Here is a 20599-nt window from a genome sequence, read left to right as displayed (position 1 = left end):
AACGAGCAGGGGTGGAAGGGCAGAGGGAGAAGGAGAAGCAGACTCCCCGCTGAGCAGGGAACCTCACATGGGGGTTGATCCCAGGACCCTGAGATCATGACCTGAGCCAAAGATAGGCGCTTAACTGACTGAGCCACCCAGGTGCCCCCCCCCTCTTTTAAGACTTATATCCTCATTTTATATAGATAATCAGTAGGTACAGTCTGTGGCAGAACTGAGACCTGATCTTCTGACCGTTAGGCAGGCTTTCTCTTCCAGGTGGAGAATGGAGAACCACAATCCAAGAGTCTGTCAACTACTTAGAGCACAGAATATATTTTCCCATAGATAAAAAAATTATACATGAAAGTCTGGCTCAAAACCCCATTATTCCAAAATCAGAGCTCAGATGGTACCTACCTCCAACACAAATAACTATTGCTAGGCCTCAGAGGGAGGTATATTCCCTCGAAAGCTTCAGGGATACTGGGATGGGAGAGAAGGCTCCCACATCAGAAGTTTTGAAGCTAGAGGCTGGGGAGAAATTCAGGCAGCACCACTAAGGGAAGGGCTCTGTGATTAGGGTAATTTGTAAATCATTCACATATACTGGGAATGTTATAAAGTAAACTGACTATGGGACAAATTATGCCAAATACAATTTCCAATTAAAAAAAAAGTTATTACATCTGAAACTAACATACTTTTGTATGTCAACTATACTTCAATAATAAAAAGTAAAACAAAAGAAAAAAACTCCAAACAGCCATTTGCAACTCATTATTCTTTCACTGGATATTGATACTGGTCAGATTCCTATTGCTAAGGGACTATCAAAATATAACAAATTGTCAAATCCTTTAATAAAAAACAAGCAACTTATGAATATCTAAAATTATTATTTTTTAATTTTTTAAAAAATATTTTATTTATTTGAGATAGAGAGCACAAGGGGGTGGAGAGGGGCAGAGGGAAAGGAAGAAACAGGCTCTCTGCTTATTAGCAGGGAGCCCAACACAGGGTTCAATTCCGCTTTATCCCAGAACCCTGGGATCATGACCTGAGTTGAAGGAAGACACTTAACCGACTGAGCCACCCAGGCACTGCTGAATATCTAAAATTTTCATAAGCGAAATTTAAAAAAGAATTGTCACAACAAATAAAAGGTGAAAATCTTTAATATAAATTCATACATATTAATAAGACAAATGTAACTCTAAGTATCACACACTAGAATATTAGAAGTTATTGAAAATCTGTAAAACTTTATTTGCTCATGAAGAAAAATGAAAATGTTGAGGTTACAAAATTAGTATACTGTATATATTTTGGTCCCATTTTTATTTTAAAATGTTGCACTATAAATGGATCAAAAGGATAAAGAAGGATAGAACGGTAGTTTCAGAGCAGAAGACAATTAGGGTGTTTGAAAATATTTTTTCAACTTGTCTCTTTTTTCCCTTTTCTTCCCCCAAAGATTTTATTTATTTGAGAGAGAGAACACGCGCTTGACCAGGGGAGGTGCAGAAGGAGAGGGACAAGCAGATTCTGTGCTGAGGGCGGAACTGATGCAGGTCTTGATCCCACGGCCTTGAGACTGTGACCTGAGGCGAAACCAACAGTCGGCCTAACCAACCGACTGAGCCACCCAGGCACCCCTCAACTTGCCTTTTTAAAAAAATAAATTCACAGTAATGTCTTTGCTTTTATAAAAATTTCATTCAAAATTTCATTTAAGAAAAAAATGAAAAAAGCCAAATGCTTCAAAGATAGTAATCAACCAGAACAAGGACTGCCCAAATACTTCAAAAAAAAAAAAAAGATTTTATTTATTCAGTTGAGAGAGAGACAGCACAAGTTGGGAGAGGGACAGAGGGTGAGAGGGGAAGGAGGGAGGGACAGAGGGGGAGAAGGAGAGAATCTATAGCTGACTGCACTGAGCACAGAGTCTGACCCAGGGCTCAGTTCCACAACCCTGAGATCATGACCTGAGCCAAAAGCATGAGAGGGACACTTAACCGACTGAGTCACCCAGGTGCCCCCAAACACTTCTTGAATCTATTCTTCTGTGTGTGCCACCTGATTTGTATATTGTCAATCATAAGGCCGGTGATGACAGCTGGTAGTCCAATCCAATATTCTTTCTGCACTCTGGGGCCCCACTATTTCCATTCTCATATATAATGCCCTCCAGGGTTCTAGCTTTATATTGTCCTCCCAACTCACGAACTGATAATGTAAAGGCACTATATGCTCTCCCTCCTCTTTGCCTGTTCAATTATACTGCTATGATGGTAACAATGAAAACCTCTCATCTGCTGACCCTCTTCTATTGCTTTTTTATTTTTAAACAATCCCAGAAGCCCTCTCCCTTCTTATTCAGTTTAGATTCTACAGTTTCCCATCTTCACAGCATTTGATAACATTTTTGGACTGTATGTCTTTATCACCGTGGAGGAACCCTACTATCCATTATTTTACCACCTACCCTAAAGAATCTGAATGCTGTTTAAGAAACTTACACAGCAGGGCGAATTAATATTTATAAGTTCATGAATATCAACACCAAAGGTGCCCTTTGATCATGCCTAGAATCCTATTATGTTTCTGTGGTAACTTACTCTCCCCTTTCTTTACAACAATTATTTCAAACTTGTCCACATTCTTCAAACTGCCAAATCACCCACACTTTCCTCTGCTCACAACAGAAGACTCCATGTTATTCTTTAAAGAAAAACAGTTGATGCTATCATATGGAAACTCCCTAACCTTTCTACTACTAAATGCACAAACGTGCCTAATATACATTCATCTTGTTCATCCTTACCTTCCCTCTCCTGTACCTTCTCCCAACTAGGGCCCATTCCAACTTTTATGTTTTAAATTTTATTCCTTCATACCTTTCTCGGAACCCTGATATTCCTTATTAGCATTAATGCTGTCTCCTCTATATATTCAAAACACTCTAACTATCTGAATCACCTTTTTAACATTTTTGGGCTTCTGCCATATAAATCTCACTTTCCACAGTTAGTAATTTGAGTAAAGACTAAATTGGTCATTGACACCTTATAAGAAGACAGAAGAAATATGGGGGAAATGATTTTTACTTTAAACTTTCTTATAACTGAATATATCTGACACATAACATTGTGTAAAAGTTAAGGTGTACAACATGTTAATTTGATACATGCATATATTGCAAGGAAAAGGATTTCTAAAGTCGGCTCCATGCCCAACGTGAGGACAGGACTCAACAACCCCAAGATCAAGAGCTGCAAGCGCTACTGACTGAGCCAGCTAGGTGCCCTGAAAGTGGTTTTTGAAATACAAATTTCATCATGTCACCTCTGTGAAAGCTCATTTCTTACAATTTCTTCTTCTTCTTCTTCTTCTTCTTCTTCTTTTTTTTTAAAGAGAGGATAGAGAGGGAGAGGGAGAGAGAGAATCTTAAGCAGGCTCCATGCCCTATGTGGAGCCCGATGTAGGGCTCGATCTCAAAACCCTGAGATCATGACCTGAACCAAAATCCAAGAGATGGACACTTAACTGACTGAGCCATCCAGGCACCCCTCTTTTTTTTTTTTTTTTTTTTTAAAGATTTTATTTATTTATTTGAGAGAGAGAGCGAGAGAACAGGGGGAGGAGCAGAGGGAGAGGGAGAAGCAGACTCCATGTTGAGCACAGAGCCCAATGCAGGGCTCGATCCCATGACCCTAAGATCATGACCTGTGCTGAAATCAAGAGCCAGACACTTAACCAACTGAGGCTCTTTTAACACTCCATTATCCAACCAACCACAAGACCTTTGCATATGTTGCTGCCTTTATCTGGAATGTTCTCCCTCACTTTATCATAAAGACAGTTATTAACAATATAGACTCTGTGGTGCCTGGGTGGCTCAGTTGTTAAGCGTCTGCCTTCAGCTCGGGTCATGATCCCAAGGTCCTGGGATCGAGCCCCACATTGGACTCCCTGCACAGTGCGGAGTCTGCTTCTCCCCTCTCCTTCTGCCTGCCACTCCCCCTGCTTGTGCTCTGTCAAATAAATAAATAAAATCTTAAAAAAACAAAACAATATAGACTCTATAGCCAGATTGCCTGGATTCAAATCTCACCTCTGCCACTTATTAGCTATGTGACCTTGGTTCACTCATTTGCAAAAAGGAGAGGGAAATATTACCTATTTTATAGGATTATGAGAGGATAAATTAGTTATTATGTATAAACTGCTTACAAGAGCAGCAAGCACACACTAAATGCTCTATATGCCTGCTAAATAACTGAACAAACCTGAGATGTACCCTAGCATAACAGTTAGGTGCCCAGACTCTGGAACCAGATTGCCTATGCATGATGTTTGGCTCTAAGATTTAACTGCTGTGAGACCCTGGGCATATTACTTAGCTACTCAGTTTCTTCATCTGTGAAACAAGATAATAACCTATCTTGTAGGTCTATTATAAGGATCAAAAGAATAAATACAGAAAGGGCTTAGAACAGTACCATATATGTATGTATGTATACACACACACACTATAGATATATATATATATACATGTCCATAAACTATTATTATTTTCCAGTTATCATCTCAAGTATTACTTTTACATAAGAGCCTTTTCTCAACCAGTTAGCCTAGGCAAGGGTCCCTCTGTTATTTTCACCTATAGCATTGTGTCCCTCTCCTTCAGAGTCCTTACTGCAGTTTCTAATTACAAATTTGTTAGTAACTAATTTATTTAGTGATTCATTAGCTTCTGTTTGTCCCACTAGATTATAAGTTCCATGATAAAGGAACTGAGATAAGTTTTGCCCACTTGGTAGGCACCCTCAAATACTTAATTAATATTGAAATGGCTAACCAAAATCTTTCAGAATGTTTGTATTCTATTTGAAAACGATATGAAATATTTAATTACCGAGTAATGTATTAACATGATCAAGTAAATAATATTACTTGAGAATATAAATAGCCTTTAAAGGCTAAAAGTGAAATATAGTGAGGCTTTAAAGAATATGAATGACAAATGATCATTAATAACCAGTACCCTTTCAAATTTAAGTGTTCATTTTTTTCTTTTACCATGAACCATTTAAAAGTTTTTGCTTAAAAAATTGGGGCGCCTGGGTGGCACAGCGGTTAAGCGTCTGCCTTCGGCTCAGGGAGTGATCCCGGCGTTATGGGATCGAGCCCCACATCAGGCTCCTCCGCTATGAGCCTGCTTCTTCCTCTCCCTCTCCCCCTGCTTGTGTTCCCTCTCTCGCTGGCTGTCTCTATCTCTATCGAATAAATAGATAAAATCTTAAAAAAAAAAAAAAGTTTTTGCAAGAGGGGGTGCCTGGGTGGCTTAGTCGGTTGGGCATTCAACTCTTGATTTTGGTTCACGATCTCAGGTTGTAGGATTGAGCCCTGTGTCAAGCTCTGAACTCAGTGGGGAGTCTGCTTGAGATTCTCTCTTTCTCTCTAAAATAAATGAATAAATCTTAAAGAAAAATAAAAGTTTTTGCAAGAACAAGTTTTGAAGAGTAAAGTACATTATGATTTTTTATTATCATATGCTCTGGTGATTAATACAGTGCCTAAAACAGAGAAGGCCTCTATAAAGATTTGTTCTCTGAGTATGTAAACATTGGCATGATTACTGCATATAATATTTATATGTCACAACCAAGACCTGGAAAGTTATAGCATTTGAACTACTGCAGAAAACAGAATGGAAGCCTCCTTTATTAGGGTGCATCTATAAAACCAGAAACTCTGGCAACAACTTTACATCCCCCACAGCCCACAGTATGCTACAGTCACTACTTGCTAAATGAAAATCTAATGGGAGATCTTTCATTTGATTGGAAATGGTTGACGTGAACACACTACCTTCTTGCAGTGCTAAGGACACAAGGGGCATTCACACATATTCACAAATACCTGCCCTTATGGTAGTGCAGGTGATTTCCAGGAGCTACTGAAAAACAGACTTAAAATCTACATTCAATCTTCTAATTTCCTTGTGATAAATAACTACAAAATAACAACTAATATCACATCTAATATTTAAAGTCAACACAAACTTGACAGATGGGCATATGTTGGGATTTTTATTGATTATAAGCACTCTACCTTAAACATTCCCATATAGGTTTCATTGAACAACTTTTTATTCATTATGAAAGCAAGCTCTATAGTAAACCATCACAACTTCCCATACCTGGTGTGTAAGTAAAACGTTGAGACTGGCTTTTTTTCCTCTTGCCATTGCAAAGATAAAAGTGCACCTGCACTGCAGCTGTAACTGCTGGGTTATGATATGGAGGAACTTCAAGGACAATGTGAGCCTAAGGAGCATGGAAAGCAAGATTGTGTTACACTCAGAACTAAAAATGAAATGCACCTGCTAAACTCAGCACGACTCATGAGTCTTCACTACCCAGTCTCTCCCATCACAGATCATTATGTACATCAATTGGTCATGTAAGACATCTGGAGATTTACTCTCTGAAACTCTAACTCAACAGATAAACTCTTTAAAGTAAACCACTAAAGGAGAAATTACCTTTTAGTCATCCAACTGGGTTTCTAGTTGTAGCAGAAATAAAAACAGTCTGATATACTATGTAGTGAGATACTCTGCACTACTGAATATTACATGTTACTATTGATCTTAAGTGGAAGGCTGTTCTGGTTTTTAATAAAGTTTAATATTTTTGAGTTGTGTTATAGTTTAGATTTCTTATCTTAAATTTCATATTCAAAATGTTCTAAACTGGCAATATACAAAACTTGTTCCCACATAAAAAAATAGTTTTACACAAGCAGAGTGAAAACTGTTAGCCCCAAACCAATTGCAATCCTTAATCTAATTTCTCCAGGTCTCTGGACAGCACTGTGCACGGTGTTATTCTCTACCCCACAGAAGATTCTGTCACCATTCCAACCAGGATGAAGAGACCACAGCATTCAGTGCTTAATCCTGGAAGGCTTAATGCTGAAAAGATGCAAATATCATGCTAAATACACAAACCCACGAGGGCTTGTTCTCCCCCTATTTTTTGCCCATTATATATGTTCTTCACTGAATTTATTTGATTTCTTCACTGAATTCAGAGAAATAAATTAATGATAACATCAGTAAGAACCTTCTAATAAAAGGGAAAGACACCAATTGTTTATCTACCCTAAATTTACTTTTAGTGTCAGGAAAGTACTTATCTCTTGTCCAAATTTCTAAAAATTCAAATTAACTTTTCTTTCCCTCAATAGATAAAAGACTCCTCATCTGTAACACAAAGTATCATTATCCAATTTTGTCATCATGCTTCTTAAGTATTTCTAAAGAAATAAAGTAAATTTCTTACCCCTTGACATTTTTCCCTGATTATTTTCCCTTCTACCTCCCACTGAGGTCGTCCATCTATTGAAAGAAACAATTTACAGTTAAAAGTAATTCAAGTCAGGAAGTATATAAACAAAATATAATGTACTTAGCATCATAAGCTTATTGGAAAAGGGAATCTTTTCCTCACTGACTTCTATTATGAAAATAAAATATGTACCCATGAGAAAAAATGGGGAGAAATATCTTGGGCTACCTGCGTTAGCAGGCCCCCCAGTTTATTCTATCAAGTGATGTTTGAATATCCTCTGAGAGCACCTCCACCAAGCGGTAGTCAATTTCTGCTTGTATACCTTAGGTAATGGGGAACTCACTCCCTCACCAAGTAACCCATTTTATCTCTGGATAGTCATTGCTGCTGGAAAGCTCTTCAGGATAGATGAAATCTGCCTCTTTATAGTATCCCATTACTGGTTTAAGAACTACTCCTTGCAGCCCACCAATTCAAAAAATGTTGAGTGGTTCTCTGCAAGACAGTATTCTAGATGTTTAAAAACAGCTATGTTTGCATGTGTCTCTTCTTCCGTTGGCGAGCAACCCCAGTTCTGCATCTAACTCTTACACAGTATTTTAGCCTTCCCGCCCACTCTTCTTTGAACATTCCTCCAGTGTAACCATCTCCCTTCAAATGTACCAAGCGCAGAACTGAACAGCCCAGGTGGGAAATGACCCAGCATGGTAGAGAGTGACTAAGGCTCTTGCCACGCTATGTCTGTTAATAGAAGTTTTCTGGGGCAACTGTACCATACTGACTTACACTTAGTGTGCAGTCAGCAAGTTACCCTCAGTCCACTACACTTCCTACCACCAAGTTCAAACTCCTACACTGCACTTACGTGTCCCCCCCTCCCCGCCCCGCCCCTTATTAGGTTAATTTCTCCCCACTAGACTTGGATTGCTTCGCTTGCCAAGATCTTCTTAGACACTGATGGTCTTTGAATATATTTGCTAGGCTTTCCAGATTTGTGTCACCCAAAGATCTGGCCAGCACATTTTCTGTCTCTTCATCTTAACTGAGCTGTTCACCTGGGGAGAACCCCAACTGCTACTAAAGGTCTCACTCCAGTCTGACGTGCAATATTCCAAAACATCCTTTTTTAAGTGACGGGCATTTTCTCATTTACTAAACCATACAAGTATCTTCACAGTTAGCATCACTTCTTCATCTGGTCTGTGAGGATATCAGAAAAGGCTCAATCAAACACCTTCTAAATTGTGACTATCATTTTCCAGTCCAATAACTAGATAATGGCTACCCTTGTGCACAAGAGACACTACGGACAAATGCTATGCCTACACAGAAATACAGCTCAGTTCAACATTTGCTGGGTCCTGACGTGACAGGCACTTTGGGTTACTGAGATAATGACGACAGAATACTCTTACCTTCAGTCTGTGGATGAAAGGCAAATACAAACAGTTCGTTATAATAAAATGTGGTGGCTACAGTAACTAATAAAGGTGCATTCTAGATATGCCAAGAGAACAGAAGTCAGGGTCCTTAACCTAGTCTTTGGGTAAGGGTATGAGACAAGGAGGGTTTCCTGAGCAGAACTCAAGTGATGGGGGAGTGGGGTGGGTAGAGGTCTAGGTAGAGCGCACGAGCAAAGCCAAGATGGCAAGAAACTACATGATACAGGGAACCATTAGCGGCTATGTTGGTGGGATATAAAGTATGAGGCAGGGAGCAGGTAAGAAATGAGGCTGGAAAGAAAGGCAATAGACTGTGACCTAAATGCCATGTGAAGGGGCCCAAAAAATGAAGGGATTACTGATGGCACTTTCAGAATGGGAGTTACATATTCACAGCTGCAATCTCATCTGAAACCAGTAATTGCTGCCATTTAACATGATTCAATTTAAATCAAAAGTGCTCAAAAATAAAGCTCCGGGTTAAATGAATTCTATAACGAAACTGCCCCACACACATACATATTTATTATATTCAGGCACAAATGAATTTTTATAATGGAAAGGAAAGGGATAGCTCTGAAATACTATCTCTTCCTTATGCTTCTTTTGCTTAAAATATTGATGCTGCAGAAGGACTTCCCTTGACCACCTGATACAAAAAGTTCAATATTCAGTTACTACCACTTTACCCTCTTAATTCATAGTACTTTTATCTAGAATTATCTGTTCACTTGTTTATTGTCTGCTTCCCCAAGAGAATGTAGACCATCAAAGCAAGCAACCTGAAGATTTTATTCACCATTATATTCCCAACGCCTAGACTCGTGTCTGTCATGTAACAGCTGCTTCATAAATAACTGATGAATTAATAAATTGTGAAACAACTGATACTTTTTGAAGACAGGCAGGTATGGGTCAGGATCAAAGGAAGTAAGTTTTTAAGGGACACACACATGGAAAAATATGGTTTCTAGCCGAAGAATGGGAAGACATGATATCATAAATCAAGTTGGGGGACCCAGTGAGATGAACTGGTTTGTTAAGCCTCACATGTTTTTATATTTTAGTATCAGTGGGCCATTTATGCAATATTCAGTGGGTACTTTAAAGCACACGTTAGAAGTTTAAAAGAAATAATGTGGCTACAGGTAAGAGATATGATGGCTGATGAAATTTCCTAGAACGAAGGAATATAATGAAAAGAAAGCTAAACCACAGAACCTTGGGAAACATCTATATTTAAGGGCCAGATAACAAAAGATGAGTGGGGACAGTTAAAAATGTGCAAGAACCAGCTAAGTACAATCACACAAAGGCCAAGAAAGAAAAGACTGTCAAGGAGGAGAGTAGGTAGCTGGCTGTCAAAGTTTTAGGTTATGTTTCAATACAAAAGATAAAAGAGTAAGTAGCAGGTAAGGAAATGAAGATAGATGACATTACTTGAGAGGTTGGATGATAAATGAAAGAGAAATAAAATGAGAGCTTATGAGGATGACAGAGTCAAGGGAACAGAATGGTTTAATATGAAAAGATTCAAACTTATTTAAACCCCATGAAAAAGTATTCAGTGGAAAAAGAGGTACTAAAATCATAAGAGGCAATGAAGGTAATGTATAGCCTTAAATACTTAAGTTTTAAAAAGATGAAAGGATGGGGGCGCCTGGGTGGCACAGTCGTTAAGCGACTGCCTTCAGCTCAGGGCGTGATCCCGGCGTTACAGGATCGAGCCCCACATCAGGCTCCTCCGCTATGAGCCTGCTTCTTCCTCTCCCACTCCCCCTGCTTGTGTTCCCTCTCTCGCTGGCTGTCTCTATCTCTGTCAAATAAATAAATCTTTAAAAAAAAAAGATGAAAGGATGAAAAATGAATGAGATTACCATTTAAATTAAGAAAAAGAAACATATGAAGCCAAAAAAAAGTGAGAAGAAAAAAAATACAGAAACGAGGGAAACAGAAAACAAATACCCAAATGAAAAGTACTCTGGAAACACTGACTAAAAAAACAGAGATGGCACAAATAAATAAGAGCAGGAATACATTTTTTAAAAGGGATATAATTCCAAATGCAGAAATACAGTATTATAATCAAATTAATGTCAACAAGTTTGAAAACTTGAGTGAAATAAATAAAATCCTTGTGTGAAATAATAGGGAAAATATATATTGCTCTCTGCCTCTGGTTCCTGGGATAAAACTCCTAAAATTCTTTAATATATTCTTTTAAAGATTTTATTTATTAGAGAGAGAGAGAGAGAAAGCTCAAGCTCACAAGCAGAGGGAGTGGCAGGCAGAGGGAGAAGCAGGCTCCCCGCTGAGCAAGGAGCCTGACGTGGAAGTAGATCCCAGCACCCCGGGATCATGACCTGAGCGGAAGGCAGATGCTTAATCAACTGAACCAGCCAGGTGTCCAAAGCTCCTAAAATTCTTATAATTTCTTAAGTGATAGGAAGAGCACAAAGAGTACCTTTTGTTCTTATATTTGGTCTTTGACCCCAGTTCCTGACACAGAGGTCTTAAATCCCTTAGAATTTCCTGGGTGATAACAACTATCTCTTGTTTTAAGGAGGTGACTCTTGGTAGGCTCCTGGATGGAGGCTGATCATCAAAAAGACCAAGCCATGATTAGAAGCTTGGAACTTTAGTCCCACCTTTGTTCTCCAGGGAGGGGAGAGGGGCTGGAAATGGAATAATCAATCAAGCCTGTGTAGTAAAGCCTCCATAAAAATTCTAAATAATTGCAGAGTTTGGGGGAGCTTCTGGGTTGTCAAACACACAGAGGTGTCTGGGATAGTGGCATGTCCATAGAGGATACAGAAGCTCTGCACCCCTTCCCATATATCTTACTCCATGTTCTTCCACCTGGATGTTCATCTGTATCCTTTATGATATCCTTTATTATATAATAAACTGTTAAATTTAAGTAAGTGTTGCCCTGAGTTCTGCTCTACCAAATGATCAAATCCAAGACGGTAGTCATGGGAACCTCTGATCTGTAGCCAAGTCAGACAGAAGTTGTGGGCACCTGGGCACCTACTACTTTGGACTGGCATTTGAAGTGGGGGGCAGTCTTATGAGACTGAGCCCTTAACCTGTGGTCTGCGCTAACTCTAGTTACTGTCAGAATTGAATTTGATTAAGAACATCCAGTTCATGTCAAAGAATTGGTTGATATATGGGAAACCCACACATCTGGAGTCACAAGTTTTATGAGTGTGGTAACAATGTGAGAGTAAAGGAGAAACAGACTGAGGGTTGTTTTTTTTTTAACCCAGAAAAATATAAATCATAAAAACTAACTCAAGAAGAAATAAACTTAAATGGTCCCTATACCCATGAATAGAATTACAGCAGAAATTAATAGTCCCACAAAGCCCCCAGCCCAGAAGGTTTCAGAAATGAGCTCAGCTACATGTTCAAAGGAAGGTGAAATTACATGACACACACTTGGGGAGTGGGAAAAAGTGAGGTACTTCCCCAACTCACTCTGATATCCAGAATACATAAACAATCTTGCAAGGCAGTAAGAAAATGAAAACTGACTCAATGGGGAAAAATGGGCAAAAAACACCAACAGATATTACACAAAAAAGGATAGATGAATGACCCATAATACCCCCAATAAAGGTCAGGTAAATTCAAATCCAAAGTCCAAGATACCATTTTATACTACCGGATTAACAAACTTTAAGAATTATGACGTTCTTGGGGCGCCTGGGTGGCACAGCGGTTAAGCATCTGCCTTCAGCTCAGGGCGTGATCCTAGCGTTATGGAATCGAGCCCCACATCGGGCTCTTCCACTATGAGCCTGCTTCTTCCTCTCCCCCTCCCCCTGCTTGTGTTCCCTCTCTCACTGGCTATTTCTATCTCTGTCAAATAAATAAATAAAATCTTTAAAAAAAAAAAAAAAAGAATTATGACGTTCTTACCTATGACCACCAGGTGATAAGAACTAAAATGTTCATAGCAACACTGTTAGCTATTGTTTGGTAATGCCAAAAACTGGATACAGCCCAAATATCCAGTGAGAAAACAGATCATAAACTGTGGCATGTTTATACAGTAAAATTATATAGAAGTGAAAGTGAAAGATCTTCTATTACATGGATCAATCTTAAAACATTTATGTTGACCTCTGAAAAAAGCAATTTTCAGAAGAATACATGCAACGTTATACATAGTCCAAAATCAGAGAAAACACTAAAACTATAAAGAAAAGCATGGATTGATTTAGGAGTAGGATCCGTTTGGGAAGGGGCTTCAAGAGGCCTTCAGAGATAAATGTCTTACTTCTTTTTTTTTTTTTTTTTTAAAGATTTTATTTATTTATTTAACAGAGACAGAGACAGCCAGCGAGAGAAGGAACACAAGCAGGGGGAGTGGGAGAGGAAGAAGCAGGCTCATAGCGGAGGAGCCTGATGTGGGGCTCGATCCCACAACGCCGGGATCACGCCCTGAGCCGAAGGCAAACGCTTAACCGCTGTGCCACCCGGGCGCCCCTAAATGTCTTACTTCTTAAACTGGGTAGCAGGTATGAGTATCTGTTATATTCTTCTTATAAAAAGGTATTTCACAATTTTAAAAATGCTTAAACAAATGAGAAGGAATAATCGATAGAAAATGTTTTGTTTTTTCGTGCACTTCCACCACCCTGCAGGGTCCTGGGACACTGTGTGAGATGAGGCAGGTACTGGTTTTTTATTTTTTGCAGAGGTGGTCCCTGTCCTCTAGGAGCTTATATATGCTCAAGAATGGCTAAATCAAACATCCTGATAGTCTCGGGATTCTTCTACATTTCTGAAACTGAAGATATAATTTATATATTTATACATAAAATTCACCCTTTTAAAGTATTTTAAAGTATAAAATTGAGAGGTTTTTAGTATGTTCACGGAGATGTACAACCATCATCAATATCGAAATTTCAGAAACCCTGTCCCCATTAACAGTCACTCCCCTCCCTCCAACCAGTGGCAACCACTAATCTACTTTCTGTTTCTATGGATTGCTGATTTGGGACATTGTGTGCTGACTCCCTCCACTTAGCATATTTTTAAGATTCATTCATGTTGTGTTACGAATCAGTACTTTATTCTTTTTTTATGGCTGATTACTATCCCACTGTATGGACAGACCCCAGTTTGTTTATCCATCTAACAGCAGATGTTCATTTGGGCTGTTCCCATTTTTTGGCTATTATCAATAATGTGGCTTTAAGTATTTTATCTAAGTTTCTGTGCAACATACTATCAATTCTCTTGAGTATATGTATACATAGGAGTAGAAATACTAGGGCTTCTTTGAATTTTGAGACATCCTTAATGAGAATTCAATATTTATATGAAAATCTAAGCAATGTATGGCTTACAAAAAAAAAATCTGTGTAAATGATGTCTGTAGCTTTAGGAAAACTATTTTGTGATTAATGTTAGTGAAACATCTGAAGAATTTATTTTACCACCTCTACCCCTTATTTTGAGGTCAACCAACTCAAATCTTATTTACCTTGTCCTTTTTCAAGAAAAATGATTTTGGATTCTGGAAGGAAATTAGATCCAGTCACAATCATTTCATGACCTCCATTTACAGAACAACTGTTGATACTGTACTTCTCAATATGAGGAAGTTCTTGAGCAGACCGCTGAGCTGTTTTTTTTTTTAAGAGTTCAGAAGAAACAAAATATTAGTTTACAATACTCCATACATAAATGATAAATTCAAGCTATACAATAAAATAAAGAGAAGCAATCTCTGGGCTTTTAAAGTTTGAGACAATGGTAGCAATATCCACTATTAGTAAGAAAACAAAACAGATTTATTAGATTTGTGTGATTTCTACATAATTTTTGTATAACTATAAAGAAACGAATAAAGAAAAATGAATCAATGCCTGCAAATTCATATTGACTTCAAAACATTAATTTCATCCACTTTTCTCCTTTTAGCTTATGTCTTCAATATATTTCTTCCCTACAACTGTTAAATTGATAAATCTAATGTAACTATAAAAAGCAAATTAATCCAAACATATGTAATTATATTGTATACAATTAAAAGAAGACAAGTTTCTAAAGGACAAACACAAATTAGCTCTTTCCTCTAGAAAGTATCTAGATCATCACTGAGACAACAGGATTCCATTCTGGGCAATTTTCTAAATAACTGAAGCACACATGAAGTACATAACTGAATTTTTAAAAATGGAAGTAAAGTTTCTACAGTGTACTACACTCTTCCTTCCCAAGGTATGTGAACATAATTTTTCTTAATGCCTTAAGGTCAGTCTTTATTTATTTATTTTTTTAAAAGATTTTATTTATTTATTTGACAGAGAGAGACAGCCAGCGAGAGAGGGAACACAAGCAGGGGGAGTGGGAGAGGAAGAAGCAGGCTCCTAGTGGAGGAGCCTGACGTGGGGCTCGATCCTGTAACGCTGGGATCACGCCCTGAGCCGAAGGCAGACGCTTAACCGCTGTGCCACCCAGGTGCCCCTTAAGGTCAGTCTTTAAATGATCTACTTTTATAAACAGTGACCTTGGTCACGTTTCTCTGATTTTGACTGATTTCAAGTTGTTATATTTTGTGAGATCCTATTTCTGAGTTTCTTTTCTCTGTTTTTTAACTGCCTGAGCTTTAAGCTACAGATTACACCTTCTTTTGATTGCTTAGGTTCTCTAAGGGTTTCTTATTGCCAAAGGCCTAATTAGGTTTCTCTCTGGATTAAAACAAACAAAAAAAGTATGGATTATGTGCTCTTCTTCACAGCTGGAAAACTGGTCTACTTTTAGTTCTACTTCGTGGGTGGAAAGTTAGCGGCTTTGAGGGTCAACTGTGTTTTGTTTGGCTAGAACAATATTTTAAAGAAATTTAAACTCGAATGTCTTTATGAAGCACACATTCCCAGTTCACTATTGCCTCTCCTAAGTATATTTAATACCAAGCCACAAAATGTATGCGAATTGGGATCACTGTACCATTCAAAGAGAATGTTAAAACTGACCCTTTTTATAGGAGATGGGTCTGGGATTTAGGATCAACTACCACTTGGAAAGTATTGAGCACTAATCTCAATCTCAGAAAATACTTCTGTTTCAAATGGCTCAGAGAGAAGGAGAGTGAAAACAAGCACTGGCTGGCCTAAGAGGTAGACTATTTCAAGTTTTAGATATTTATTGCAGAAACTAGCCATCACAGGTACATTAAAAGTAACAGCAAAAAAGTGTTCAACAAATGGCAAAGTTATAATAAGCAGCTAAGCTCAACCTATTCATATATATATATATGACAAAAAAAGAAAAAAAAAAAGAGAAGAAAATCCAAAAAAAGGTTAATAGTGACTACCTCAGGGTAGTAGTATTACAAAAGATTTTCATACTACTCTTTGCACCAGTCCAGATTTCTATATTCTTAACAATAATCGCATATTAATTAAATAAAAAGAAAAAACAGAAAATCATTTTAGAATAACTTCACCTCAAAAACTCAAATTACTCTATGAACTTAAATTATTTATATTAACTTTGCTAAAAAATAGACATATATGCTTATATTGGCCCAGAATAGTCTGGCATGATAATAAAAACAATGGCAATGACAGCTGCTTCTAAGAAGAGGAAATAGTTGACCTGGAAATTTGTTTTTCACTCTATATTCTTTTTAAATTTTGTAGCATGTACCTGTATTGTCTATTAAAATTTAATACAAAACTACTTCTACAGTGAATTCCATTACCATGGATTTGCTCTGTGATTCCCAAAGTTAACTGGGAAATAATGAAGTAATAGTCCAATTCAACAAACAGCAAAAAGGAGCACAGAAAGATAATACAGTAGGTTTGATCCCAAATTAGGAATGCATGTGTTTGACAGAAATAAAATGGTATAACTGAAAAAGCACTAAGAAAACCTGTGTTCTAGGCACAGCTCTCACCAGCAAGCAAATAAGCTTGAATGAGTACTTCAGATACTTGTGCCTCAGTTTCCCCCTACACAAAATTAAGACATGGAATTAGAACACTTCTAAGCCTATGCCCTAAACATCTGAACAGCAGTCTCAAAATTTCAGGGCTACCAGCTAACCTGTCAGAGGTTCACAGTTCTCCAGGGCTCAAGTAGGTACCAAGTTCTAGGGCCTGTTTTCATTTCTTGCCTTTTGTAAACTGGGGGGAAAAGCATTCACTTTCTCAATCTGATGTAAACAGATTAATGGTAAAACAAACAAACCAACCAAAAAATAAACTCCTAAAGAGTCTTTATTTAGCTGAGGCGTCAGTTTGCAGAGACAGGCATCTTCCAACAAGAAGGCTCACAGTTTATGGGGCGCCTGGGTGGCATAGCGGTTAGGCGTCTGCCTTTGGCTCAGGGCGTGATCCCGGCGTTACAGGATCGAGCCCCAGATCAGGCTCTTCCGCTATGAGCCTGCTTCTTTCTCTCCCACTCCCCCTGCTTGTGTTCCCTCTCTCGCTGGCTGTCTCTATCTCTGTAGAATAAATAAATAAAATCTTTAAAAAAAAAAAAAAAAGGCTCACAGTTTAATTAAACAAAGGTGACCAAGAGATACTTAGTAACAGAAACATAGCTTCAATTTGTTCTCAGATGTCATCAAGCCCACCTTCCTTATTTATAGATAAGAAAACTGTGGTCAAGAGAATTTGTTTTAGTCCCACAGCTACCTATGGTCAAATTATCATGAGAACCCATTTTCTAACTCCAAGATCAGTACTCTTCTCACCTAAACACGCAGCTTATTTCCATACAAGAAAATCACAGTAGCTACCTAATCTCTGTGCCTCAGTTTATACTTCTGATCCAAATATTACATTATAAGCAAAAAAGAAAATGGCTTATCATAAACAAAATCTGAAAACATCACAAGTTCACTTACAGCATTCAACAGGTATGGAAGCTGTCTGCAGAGAAAGGACTTTCCCATTGGGCTGTGGGATGTGCACACGGAACACGAGTCGTACTCTAGTATTCTTTCTGCCAATATCAGTTTCTCCTTTTCGAAGTTCTATATCTGAATTGCGGAGTTTCAAAATACCTGCACAGTCAATACTAGGGAGAAAAATATACAAATTTTGCTTACTGATATTTAGTGGTCCTCAACAACTTAGCTCAACTTGGCAGGGAAGAACTATCACTACCTAAAATCAGGTCAAAAAAGAACAATGTATGGAGCACCTGAGTGGCTCAGTTGGTTAAGGGTCTGACTCTTGATCTCAGCTCAGGTCTTGAACTCAGAGTTGTGAGTTCAAGCCCTCCGTTGGACATGGAGCCCACTTAAAAAAAAAATGTTATGACTGCTATTTTCTCCTATTTCAATTTTGAGATTAAAAATGTTTTCAATGACAAACATATAATGGTAAAGCGTGGCAGACTGTCTGAAAAGATAGCTATTAATAATTCCTCCCTTCTTGTACCTGCATGCCACTTCTCCCATTAAAAGGTGGAGTACCTAGGTACCCTCTCCTTGAAAGCCGGCCTTATGATTTGCTTTGACAAACAGAATGTAACCAACTGATACAGTGTAAATTATGAGCCCAGCACTTAAGCCTCATGACTTCCACTTTTGTTTGTTTTGTTTTGTTTGTCTTCCACCATGAAGCCCAACTGGCAAGCTGGAGAGAAAGGCCAAGGCAATTCAACTACTCCAGCCATCCCAGCCATCTTGGATGTTCGAAACCCAGCTGAGCTGCCAGCTGAATTCAGGTGCCTGAGTAATCCCAGCTGACACCACATGAAGGGGCCAGCTGAGTCCAGCCAACCCTAAGAATCATGAGAATAATGAACGGTTACAACTTTGAGCCACTAAATTTTAGAGTGGTTTGTTTCACAGAATTAGATAAGTGATATGCAAAGTAAAAAGACTGTTTAATTCTATATAAGTAACCAGGCCAGAAAAATTCACTTGTAGGACTACAAATCAGTCATTAATAGCATATTTAGACTTTTCTAGTGATATGTTAATTACTAAAAAAAAAAATCCATCGGACTAAGATTCTTTCATTTCTAAAGTACGCACATACAAGATTAAAGTTTTGTCATTTAAGGTCTAAAATTCCATTATCTTCAAAATTTATTACTTGTATGGCTGCTTGACACACAATCAGGGTAGGAAACAATAGTACCTACAACATATGTTTGTATTCACATACTGAAAAAAGAAAGCAAATGGATAACTTAATATAATCAACATTCTAGTTAAAGTTTACTCTCTCTTGTGGTATTCTTTGTCATCCGTCCTTCTGTTTATCTACCAACAGTCCCAACTCTAGTGCTCACTACCCAGAGGCTGCAGCAGTTGCTGTGAGGACAACGTGTGTTAAAGAAGTAGGTTATCAAGATAAGAACCAGTAAAGCAAAAGAAAGAATCCCCAAAGGATGAATACTTTCATGTTCAGAAAAACAGAGAAGAAATTTCCAAAAAAACACTAGAAAATAAATATTTGCCATTTATGGATAACTAATTTTATTTAACTAATATTGAACACCTGCACTTCAGCTCAAAGAAGTATTGATCAAATTGTATCAGGCAGTGATTATTCATTTTAACATGCCAATGGGTCTTTAAGGGGAAAGAATTACCAGAGATTACCCATTTTATTGAGTTTTGAGGGAAGGTATTTTATATAAATATATGTATTATTTTATTTTTTATTATTTATTTTTTTAAAGAAGATTTTATTTATTTATTTGACAGAGAGAGAGGCAGCGAGAGAGGGAACACAAGCAAGGGGAGTGGGAGAGGGAGAAGCAGGCTTCCTGCTGAGCAGGGAGCCCGATTAGGGGCTTGATCCCAGAACGCTGGGATCATGACCTGAACCGAAGGCAGATGCTTAACGACTGAGCCACCCAGGCGTCCCTATTTTATCTTTTTAAACTCTACCCATCACGGGGCTCAAACTCACAACCCTGAAATCAAGAGTCATGTGCTCTACTGAACTGAGACACTTAGATGACCTGAGGGAAGGTATTTTAGCAGAGAGCTAAGTTTCTAAGAGAACATTTGAGTATCAGAAATGATAATCTTAAAACTCTGGCTACATGGGGCGCCTGGGTGGCTTAGTCGATTAAGCGTCTGCCTTCGGCTCAGGTCACAATCCAAGGGGTCCTGGGATGGAGCCCCAGGTCGGGCTCTCTGCTCAGTACGGAATCTGCTTCTCCCTCTGCTTGCACTTGCTCTCGGTGAAATAAATAAATAAATAAATAATTAAATAAAATCTTTAAAAAAAACCCCACAAAATACCTCTGGCTACAAAATGCAAGAAAAGAACAGACCAACAAGAAAACTACACATAGAGGAATAAAAATAACTATTAATTCTGTTTACAAGTATGACTGTATTTTATTTATCTTATTTTTATTTTATTTTTTAAAGCTTTTTAAATTTTTTTAAATTTATTTTTATTTATTTATTTTTTAAGATTTTATTTATTTATTCGACAGAGATAGAGACAGCCAGAGAGAGAGGGAACACAAGCAGGGGGAGTGGGAGAGGAAGAAGCAGGCTCACAGCGGAGGAGCCTGATGTGGGGCTCGATCCCATAACGCCGGGATCACGCCCTGAGCCGAAGGCAGACGCTTAACAGCTGTGCCACCCAGGTGCCCCTATTTTAAAAGATTTTATTTACCGATTTGACAAACAGAGAGAGAGAGTACAAGCAGGGGGAGCAGCAGGGAGAGGGAGAAGCAAGCTCCTGTTGAGCAGAGAGACCAATGCGGGGGGAGTGATCCCAGGACCCTGGGACCACTACCCATTCGGAAGGGAGACGCTTAACTGACTGAGCCACCCAGGTGCACCGTATTTTTTATCTT

General features: G+C 38.3%; 1 protein-coding gene across 7 annotated transcripts in view; it reads right to left on the bottom strand.

The window, feature by feature from the left end:
* The window catches only part of NFATC3 (nuclear factor of activated T cells 3), a 121854-nt gene that overhangs the window by 33420 nt on the left and 67835 nt on the right, over positions 1–20599 (bottom strand). For all 7 annotated transcript variants that reach the window (XR_006409025.3, XM_026495063.4, XM_057314191.1 and 4 more), the window contains 4 exons: positions 17667–17839; positions 14289–14429; positions 7335–7390; positions 6188–6314 (listed from right to left, as the gene is read on the bottom strand). Coding sequence is in view for 6 of the 7 variants with exons in the window: in XM_026495063.4 (XP_026350848.2) it covers positions 6188–6314; positions 7335–7390; positions 14289–14429; positions 17667–17839 (497 nt within the window). In the remaining variant the exon portion in view is untranslated. The remainder of the gene's footprint in view (positions 1–6187; positions 6315–7334; positions 7391–14288; positions 14430–17666; positions 17840–20599) is intronic.

The sequence above is a fragment of the Ursus arctos genome, unplaced genomic scaffold (assembly GCF_023065955.2).
Source record: "Ursus arctos isolate Adak ecotype North America unplaced genomic scaffold, UrsArc2.0 scaffold_19, whole genome shotgun sequence".
Lineage (NCBI taxonomy): Eukaryota > Metazoa > Chordata > Mammalia > Carnivora > Ursidae > Ursus > Ursus arctos.
Note: the sequence above shows the minus strand (reverse complement) of the source record. Positions and strands in the feature narration are given on the sequence as shown.